Raw genomic sequence first — 10,033 nt, 5'->3', positions numbered from 1 at the left:
CCTGCTCAGCCCCTGATTACTCTTGTGCCATGTGAAATACCCCCCATGGCTCCCCACGGTCCGGCCTCTGCTTGCAGTGGGTACCTTTGTGTGCACGGCAAACGCACCAGGGCACTCCAGGTCCCACCCCATCCCGCCGGCTCCACAGCAGCCCCATCCATGTGCAATCCCAGCTTGCGTGGAAAAAAAACGCCTGAAGATTTAAATTTCCTGAAGCGGGTCCTTGCTTCCCCTTGGTGCCCAGGCAGCAGCTTCAGCCCAACTCACAGGCTTTTAACCTCAGCCAGAGCACACATCTGCTTTGCCCGCCCTGTTTCTATTACCTGCTCTCTGCTGCCTGCCTTAGCTCCCTCGAACCGCAGTGATTTACAGGCGGTGTTACGGCAGGACAGCTCTGACACTGATGGAGTCGCTTATCTGCCGTCTCCGTCCTGCTCCCTGACAGCCTCTCCCCCAGGTATCAATCTGCACATCAGTTCTTTATTCCTAGGTGAGAGGAGAGCTGTCAAGGTTGCAGCTACACTGTCATCTTCATCTAAGCTGCCAGCCACCCTTCATCGCTTAAAGACCCTCTTTAACACACAAACGCTCTGGGAGGGGGTCACCGTGTTGGAGATGGCAGCAAAATTTCATTTGCTCTCAAGGCGCTCAGAGCTTGATGGATTGGCTCTCATTTGTCAGGGTGCCCATAAATAAACAAGAGTTTCCAAGCTGTAGGTTCAGCCCCACAGCTTCTCTTCTGCAGCCCTGCAGTGGCTCCTGGCTGCCTGCCTCTTACAGGGGCCCCTGCGAGACATGAGACTGCCCTGGGCTGGGCTGCCACCAGGGCAGTGTGACAGAGCAGAGGGAGGGTGGAGGAGACAAGTATGGGGAGCCAGGCTTGGCATTGGGGTTTGCCAGGAGTCCCCACTGTCTTTTAGACAAAGAACAGGGCTGAAGCTGAACTGCAGAATGCCACCCCATCCCAGTCACTGCCCACTTTGGCAGGTTCATAGAATCAGGACAGGGACACGCGGGGATACCAGCACCTGTACCCTGAGGTGGACAAACTGTGACAGGGTGGGCCCCACCAGTGCACTTTAGTTCTAAATAATTTTTCTAAATGATTTTTAGCCTAAAACTGCACTGGTGAGAGTGATCCTCTCTGGGATCACTGGCAGCATTGGTCCATGGCACAGGGTGACAGGCAAGGACCTGCATCCACTTTGGGGTTTGCTCTCAGATGCTGCTTTTGGGCCAGAGCAGCTTCCACCCATCCCCAGCTCTGACAGGAGATGCTGTGTGTGTGCACTAGATCTGTGTTAAAACCCCATGTCACCTTGGTGTGCCAAGCAGCCTGGGGTAATCCAAAGGGACAGGCAGTGCACAGCAAAGGAGAGTGGGCATGGCCCTGCATGCCTCAAGTTGCATCTCATTTTGCTGGGGCTTCTGCTACCCACAGCCCTCTTCAGTTTGGTTTCCTTGTTGCTGCTCTTTCATGAATAAGAAAGCCGCTGAAACATAATCTCTACCATAATGTTTATTAAATAGTAATTTTAAAAGGTTTTTATACAAATCATATAAACACAGTTTTATTTTTTGTTTTGTTTTGTTTGTTTGTTTGTTACACCGAAGAATCACAGTAAAAGCTCTTTAAGTCCGTAAGTCCTGGCTCAGCCAGTAAATGGTCAAACACCTTGAACTGCAAACCTTGGAGAATTTCCATTTCTGCATATAATTTCTTAATGGTTTAATTCCCATGCTCACCTCCAGCACCTTCCCACAAAATGAAGTCACCCAGAACTACAGCCTGCCCATTAGCAACATGTCCTGCCATGGGAAGCGTGTGGAGGCAACAGCCCATTTGAGCAAAGGCATTAACGCCGATTTATTTTTTCTTTTCTGAATTTCACAGAGGGAATTGCAATCAGCAAACCTAATCTATTTGCAGAGGAGGATGCAATGAATTGAATGCACCGACGGCCTTTCCCCCCTCCCTGCTGAAGTTACAATCAAACACAGTTTTCCACAGAACAGTAAAGCACCCGGCAGAGGTAAGTGAGGTATTGGCTGTGCAGCATGATCGGCCTTCTCTCGCCTGGCGAGCTCACACGTGGGCCCTGCCCCGGCTGCCAGGGGCCAGCGGGACACACGGGCTGGGCCCGTGCCACCTTAGTGCCAAGGTCAGCAGTACTCCCCTGCCCCAGATCAAGAGATACATTAACACAAGTCAGTCCCACGGAATAAGTCACATACACGATACATACAGAGAATTCACGTGCGTGTGCAAACACACTATTTCTGAATATATCTATATATGAACTCTTCTCTCTGTACGCCTACTAGACACCATAACATCACCTTTTTCATTATATATTTTCACCTATTGTTTGCCTAAGTTGGCTTTTCTACTGTATGGTCCTTTTCCATTCATCCTTCCCCTCTCTGGTGATTTGAAGGGAATGAAATCATTGAGCAGCAGCAATCCAGCTTTGAAATGGTCTGGTACATTTCCTCTCACTGCCTCTGTTTCTTTTGTACAGTAAAATAACACCCCTGTGGAATTTGTCTGTGAAAAACGCCAAAAGAAATAAGGTGATTGGAAAGGAGAAGCAGAGACAGGTTTGCTGCTGTTTTTGTCGGGGGCACGGTGTGAATTAAAGAAACGAAGGCCTTTTGTGCGCGCATCCCTGCGGGTGCACGCGGACCGCGGAGCTGCTGATGACGCAGCTGCTCCCCCAGCACATGTGCACCTTCCTCACAGCACAGAAGGGGCTTTTTCCCCTAAAATCTTATTGTCTGAGGGAGCTCTTCGTGAAACAGTAGACAAATGTTCCTATGCCCACAGTACCAAGGAGCAGCTGTGGCACTGCTCATGTGTCTGTGCTCATCTCCTCTCCAGATGTTGCTTGTGTCCCCAAACACCTGGACTCCTGCACGATGTGTTTGTGGGGCTGGGCAAAATGAGCTTCACAACACATCACGTCTTTGTCAATAGCAGCTGGTGAGCAAAATGATGCCATCCCCACCCCAAACTAATTGCCAGGTAAAATGTAAAAATCAGGACATGCCAGGTATTATCAAAGAGCCCCTGGAAAAGCAAACCCAGTGTGACAGAAAGGTTTCTAATTTATGTATGTGCAAGCTGATAGAGGTGATCCACCTGTACTGAACTGGAAATGAAGGCATTGCTTTGGGGTTCAGCATTTCAACTTTTGTTCTCCATTCAGTTATTTTCATAACGCTGCTGTCCCACAGCACAGTGGCAAGTGGAGAGGTACCAGCTGCCACACAATGTAACCAGACCATTTGCAAGTAGAAGGACCAGATTTCTGCTGGGTTCTAACCAGCAGAGAGTGGTGAAGAAGAGCATTTTGTGGGGAAGGATGAAGGCCTCACTTGCTATTTGCTACAGCACTGATCATCAGCTGGAGGAAAAATACTTCTAAGGCACTTGTTCAAAGTAAAAAAAAAAAAAAACAAAACAGCTCACAGATAGAACTTGGGGGTTTTGCTACTGATCAGGAGCAGCACAGCTTTGCTCCAAAGGGGATGTGGTGGCAGCTGTTTGGTCCAGTGGTGCTGATGACACCAGCTCACACCCCCTGGCTCCAGGGACAAGGGGAGCATCAGGAAGGTGAGGGAGTCCCAGTGGGCACCATGGCCAGGCTCCCCAGGGCTATGGGCATGGCTCCAGCCTCCTTCCCTGTTCATTTTCCCTTCCTGGCACTTTGGAGAGGCCTCAGCACTGTACCTCAAACCCCAAGTGAAGCCCCCTTCCCAAAGCCATTGCCTAAGCACCAGCAACCCGACAGGCTCTGTCTTTTGTTTGCTGCAATTTTCTCATTAGAGCAAAAAGAAAAATGGCAGGCTCAAGAGGGGTGGGAGATTCAGATAAAGGCCTTCCTGATGAAGGCCTCCGCTGTTGCAATCAAAGATATGGATTTAATAAATGGCTCTTATTCACAAATCACTTTAAGGCTCTTCAGCTTTTCTCAAAGAGGTGCTTCTACACATAGGGTTTCCCTTCTATTTTCTCTCTTAATGAGTTCAGAAAGCGCTGTTGTTACTGTTGACAGTAAAGCCAGTATCCCACCTTTCCCCTGCTACCAGGAGAAGGAAAGTTGAAGGTAACAACATGCTCCCATTTTCAGGACTGCAAACTGCAGCTTCCTGTTCTTAGTGTGAAGTGCACAAATCCCTACAATGATATCTGGACGGAGTCTAAAATGGACAGGGGGCTCCGTGTGTTTGTGTGTTATTTCTAAAGAAATCCCTCAGCCTTCTCAGCAACTTTCCAGAGAAAGGAGGTGGGAAATAACAATCAACATTTAGTTTCTCACATCCAAAAGGTAAACCAGGCTCCCTTACCACATCCCAGCCACTCACATTAGCAGAAAATGAAGATGAACCAACAAACAAGGGGCTCAGTCCCCCCTCGCCCGGCACAGTCTGGTTTGCAGGAAAGCCACTCGGTCCTGGTGGAGTGTGACCCGGCAGCAAGACCTGGTGGCAGGAGCAGTGCCTCTCCTCACTCCTGCTCCCCTCATTCCCTGTTATGGCATTCAGTTCCCATAGAAAACAGCAAAAAAGTACCCCCCTGCCAGCCCTCCTCACCAGGCACAATGCCAAGGGTGATGCCCAGGCACCCATCAGGCCTCCGAGCAGCACTTCTGGTGGTTCATCTTCACCTTGTGCTTGATGCCATCGTACAGTTCGAAGTTGTAGTTCTCCAGCGTGGTGGAGCTCCGCGAGGACAGCCCGGCGTACGAGCACGTGCAGTAGAGGAGCAGCCCAGCACAGATGGCCCCCAGGAGGACACCGAGGGAGCTCATGGCTATGATGGTCACCAGGATGGGATCCAGGGTGTACAGCCAGCTTTTCTCTTTGTCCAGCTTGGGGGTTCCTGGAGAGTTAGTAGAGAACAGTGTGTCGTTCCTATCCGATCCAAAGTAATCTGCAGTGGAACGGGCACTTATTATCCAGGGATCACTTTTTATTCCCCCCTCGCCTTTTTACATTTCTTACTTGGAGTTGTGATGGCTTTACAAGAGTTAAAGTATATACAGGGGACTATCTCAGCAGGATTCACTAACCCAGGTCTAGAAATCATGTGGAGCACCAAACTACCAAGAAAGCTAGGCACTCTGATTCACTTTTAGACATCAGACTATTGACATAGCGTGCAAGCATTCTACACCCACTGAAACCCTGGCCCTTCCAGTGCCACTAGGTTCAAAACTATGGAATCAATCTGTCACAGGTCTCAGACTTAATTTCCTTCATTTACAAGTCAAAACGCCATGCAAGCAGCAATTAATGCTTAAAAGATCAGTTTCGCTTGTCCTAATACAAATACAATGCATTGACTTTGCAAGGTTGCTGGCTGTTGGAAAACAGGAAAAGAAAACCAATGCCTTTGAATGCTAAGCCATCCCTTCAATGCATGTTCTCAAGTGTGCTCTAGCTCCTAACACCACTAAACCTGAGATTTGTGAGTAATCTGAGCCTCTGATACTGAAGCACAAGCTGCCACAGCTGGATTGTCCATGTGCATATGGACAATGTCCATGTCCATGTCCATCTGCATACCAACCTGGATCGTCGCTGTCTTCGAAGTCTTGCTCAGAGCTTGGGAAGTCATCCTCCATTCTCGGGAAGTTCACTAGAACAACAAAATGGGAAGCACTGTTTGTTAAAAGAGGCCTTCTGGCAGCATCATTGTCACTGGTCACTGGACTGTGAGATCAGCCAGAAGAAAGTAATTGTTAAACTACTACAAGGCTCTTCCTTGTGGAAGGAGAAGGAACTCATGATCTTCTTCCCTTGGCCAAAGTCAATGAAGACTCTTGCACACTTGAGAGAAGAGGATCTTCACACTATGTCACATTTCATAACCACCAGATCACCAGCTTTTAAGAAGAAAAGAGAGTGAGCAAAAAGCAGAGAAATCAGACACCTTGAATAGCACTAAAATATTGTCATTGGTGCCTCCATAATGGCCATAATTCACTGTTAACATGCTCATGGGTATTACCCTTACACCTTTGAGTAGGATCTTAGTGCCTGTCATTACTGCCATTAAATGCTGGATCCATTTAGCACACACTCTGCTTTTCATATTTTCCCATATGTCTGACTGGATACAGACCTTCAATGACCCATTTCCTCTTTGAGTTTCAGATAAATTCACAATAATTTGAGGAATTTATGTATCTTCATTATATGTTTTAATACAAAAGCTGGTTGAAATGGAGAGAGAGGCTAATGGCCATATCTAGGCCCTTATGTTAACATTTGCCTGATCCAAATTCCTTTTAGTGGTGACATCTCTTTCTATTGTTCAGCACAGACTGAGGACTAGCAAGCAAATGCACATATTATAATCTGGGCAGAAGTAAGTTATTTTCCTGTGCAGTCTTCCTATAATTTTCTCTGAGTACAGTTACCATGGCTCTTTTCCACTTTTCCAAAAGAATATGTCTTTTCATTTCAATCTGTGAAGAGTTTTCAAAGCTGACTGTAACTTGGGGTACTCAACTGAGAAGGTGTCTTGAAATGATCAGGAATGCAAAAAATCAGGGACTAGGAAGCGATACAAGTCACACCTTGGAAGCAGTTGTGATTGGAACCAAGATTACCTTGTGCCTTGTGCCAAAATGGCAAGAAGAGTTTAAAGAGGTTACTTACAAACAACCAAAACTAAAGATTGTAAATTGTACCTAAAAAGCCATGTGCAAAGAAATTATTCAAAACCTTATAAAAGAATATTTCTGCATATTTGCATGGACTTGAAAAGGCCTCCTGAATTGTGAAATACACTTTTTTGCTATCCCAGACAACTGTGTCAGGCAATCCATGCCAGTGACATTATAAGGTTCACCTCCAGAGTGGGTCTCTGCTGAAAGCCACGCTGCCCCAACACCTCCCGATCCCTGATGGCAGCCATCCTCTGCTGGAATTAATGACACCTTCTCGTTCCTCAGGCAGAATTGTATCTGCACCCAAAGAACGAAGGGATTTCTTTGAATTTGCAAGTGAACCTGGCAACAGGAAGGCTCACAGCCCAGCACCTGCCCCTCCTGCCGCTGAGCTCTGCACCGAGTGAGTCAGTTAAGCTGACTCAAGGCTGCCGGTACCTTGTCGCAGAAACACAGGTGCACACTGCCTTCTGCAAATCCTCACTTCAGCGGCGAGTTCACATGATTTCTCAACAGTTCTCGAACTGACAGGCCCAGATGGCAACATCTTAGGGCTGGGAGAACTGCCTGAGGGCCTCTTGCAAACATTTAGATCCAAACATGTGGAAAAATAACTTGCAAGGCATTTCACACGTGGAGACGGCTGAACCGCCAGTCACCCACTGGAGGACAAGCAGTGAGATTTGCCATCCGTGTCACCCACACAGCCCTACAGAGACTGTATGTTGCTCAAAACTGTATGAGCAGAGGTCAAAATTAGACGACAGTCTGCCCAAGGAGTCCCTGTGTGTAGAAGGGCTCTTGGAAGTCATTTGACATTCCATATTGTAGCTGCTCTAAATTTTGTGTGAGAACAAGCTAGCAATTTGATCCTTTTGTAATTTCCCAGGGTAGCCTTGAGGGAAAAGCCAGAAATAAAAAAGTATTGGTTAATCAACACTTTCAAAAGAACACCAGTTCTTCCAGCCTGAAAGGAAAGAGCGCTGGGAAAACTTGAAAAAGAGAGAACATTTATACAAAAAGCCCAGCCTAGAATCTGTTTACTCTTCTAGTGATTTGCTCAATTCCCCATGCTAATACAACTCTTAAGTCCTGCTTAAATGATATCTTCCTACTTGCCTATTTTCCTTCCTCCTCAGGCCCTCATTCTTCTGTTCCCCACATGCCATTTCATTGCTATTTGATTGTATGTTATCATGCAGGGCTCTACACCCTCCGGAAAGCTTTGGAAAAATGTAATTTGACGTTTCTTTTTCCATTCTGGGGCTTCTCGAGTCATTAACTGAATCAGCTCAGGCTGTGTGGGTGTCTGTGGGAATTGAAGCTGGTGGTCTCAGTTCAGTTCCTAGTGGAGATGATTTAGAATCTAGCCTGCCACAGAATCTAGCCTGCTGTTTGTCATCAGTTAGGCTCCTTTGGGACAAGTCCCAGCAATACAGTGACGAGTGGAGCAGGCCACAGAAGGCAACTCCCTTCAAAAGTGGTCCCCAGAAAAGCCCTGCAAGCTGGTGGGCAGAGTGGGAGAAACATACATTGCTCTGTGTTGTGGAAGGCTGCTTCCTTAAAGGGCAAATTTCAGGCACAACTTACATTTTAAAAGGGAAAAAATATTCTGGAGAAAGGTAGTCAAGAAAGTTAGGGGGGAACTGTAATTAAATATGAGGAATGATTTCTCCTGAGTGAAAGGCCATTTTTAAAGTCCGTGTGCCAAATGATAGCTGTGAGCACCCAGCCAGTCCTGGCCAAAAGATGATATTAGCAATGATTTTGGAAACAGCCGGATGCCAAGAAAGGCTGTTATCTGCTGGATCTGAGAGCACTGCCAGCTAAAAGGCTAATTTATGGGACCTGGAAAAAGAAAGATAAAATTCTAATCAGACAAGGGCTGATTTAATACCATGTTTGTATGAAATCACATGGAGGGCGAGCAGGATTTCCAGAGATTAAAGAGTTTCAGTGTAGATCTGTTTTAAAATAGTAGCAGGGGTGGGAGGGATTGTGCCAGGGCGGATGAGAGGGGCAGGAGAGCAGACAAAGTTCTCAGGTGTCCCACCACAGACATACACATGCCTCTTGCAGGAAAGCTCTCCAAACCTGCCCAAGACATCTCACCTCTCCAAAGCTGAGCCCAGCGTGTCTCATGGCCTGGCACATACTTCCCACCATCCCAGGTGCCCAATGCCAGCCCTCCTGCACGGGCTTACCAGCAGCACCACCACCTCTGGCAGAGACCTCCACACCAAGCCAACAACTATTGCTTTGGAGAGAGCACCTAGCCCTGATTACTGGAACCTGGACACATTCTTCCAAGGCAAATGACAACTGTCAAGAAAAAAAATTGTTTCTTTCCAGCCTGACTTTGTCTGGTTTATGTCCAGGCACCAGGTGCTGCCTCCTGCCAGGTCACTGAGGGGAGCTCAATCACCCTGGGGCAGAGCTCTATCACCTGGCATCTCTCTCTGCACACAGGCATTTGCAGATTATCTGTGGTGTCTCTTGGAGTCTTTCTGGCTGAACAAAATGAGCCTCTCAGCAGGAGGTGCCTTTCCCAAACAATATATCAAACTTGCAGTAAATTCCAGATCTTATTATTGTCCGCCTAGGGCCGCTCTGGCACAGGACAGCCTGGCCTGGAGAGTGCCCAGGATGCACTCCCACCATCCCTGTGCTCCTGCTCCCCACTTTCTGCCAGGGTCCACAAGCTCTGGGGCTGAAAGCCTCGCCCCAGGTGATGGGTGCTTTGTGAGCTCTGCTCCTTACAGTCTTTCATTCCCAGTAATATCTGTGGCTGTGCCTGCTGGGACAAAAAAAGCAGAGTGTGTAGGAGGAAGAAAAACAAATTGCTGGGTTTGGGGAAATAAGCAGCACATGGTTGTTTCCCCACTGTGGAAAGGACTCGAGGGCAACCAGCTACATGCTCACCCCTCTCTCTTGCTGCTACAACATCCCTCTTGGCCAGTGCTATCCTGCCCAGTGAAGGGAGCGTAGGAGGTACACCGCCGCTCTGCCGCCAAACAAGTGCCCATGAGGGTCAGAAACATTAAATGCAGCCAAAGCTAGGAAAACGGGGTCAGGAATTGGCATAACGAGACAGAGCCCGGCTCTGCTCTCATCCCTGCTTTTCTCTCTTTGCTCATTCCCAGTCCTTTTCTCTCCACAGCAGTGTGTGACTCCAACACACATCATTTTGTTTTGACACGGCGGAGCAGCCGCCGTGGCCTCGCCTTGACACCGCTCTGCTCGGCAGCGCTGCTCCTCTGGCTGGGAGCCCCGGGGGCTGGGGGGGACACCTCCCACCCTCAGCAAATGGAGAAGCACTTCTCAAAGCAGCAGCACAGGCTCCAAGCAGAAAC

At 48.1% G+C, this 10,033-nt stretch overlaps 1 protein-coding gene across 1 annotated transcript in view; it reads right to left on the bottom strand.

Annotated features, from left to right (window-relative positions):
* Window positions 1-1,501: 1,501 nt before the first annotated feature.
* The window catches only part of NRP2 (neuropilin 2), an 89,547-nt gene continuing 81,015 nt past the window's right edge, over window positions 1,502-10,033 (bottom strand). The window contains 2 exon segments of the mRNA XM_009088330.4: window positions 1,502-4,936; window positions 5,576-5,644. Coding sequence (XP_009086578.2) covers window positions 4,632-4,936; window positions 5,576-5,644 — 374 coding nt within the window. The 3' untranslated portion in view covers window positions 1,502-4,631.

The sequence above is a fragment of the Serinus canaria genome, chromosome 7, assembly GCF_022539315.1.
Source record: "Serinus canaria isolate serCan28SL12 chromosome 7, serCan2020, whole genome shotgun sequence".
Lineage (NCBI taxonomy): Eukaryota > Metazoa > Chordata > Aves > Passeriformes > Fringillidae > Serinus > Serinus canaria.
This window is presented reverse-complemented; position numbering and strand designations above follow the sequence as displayed.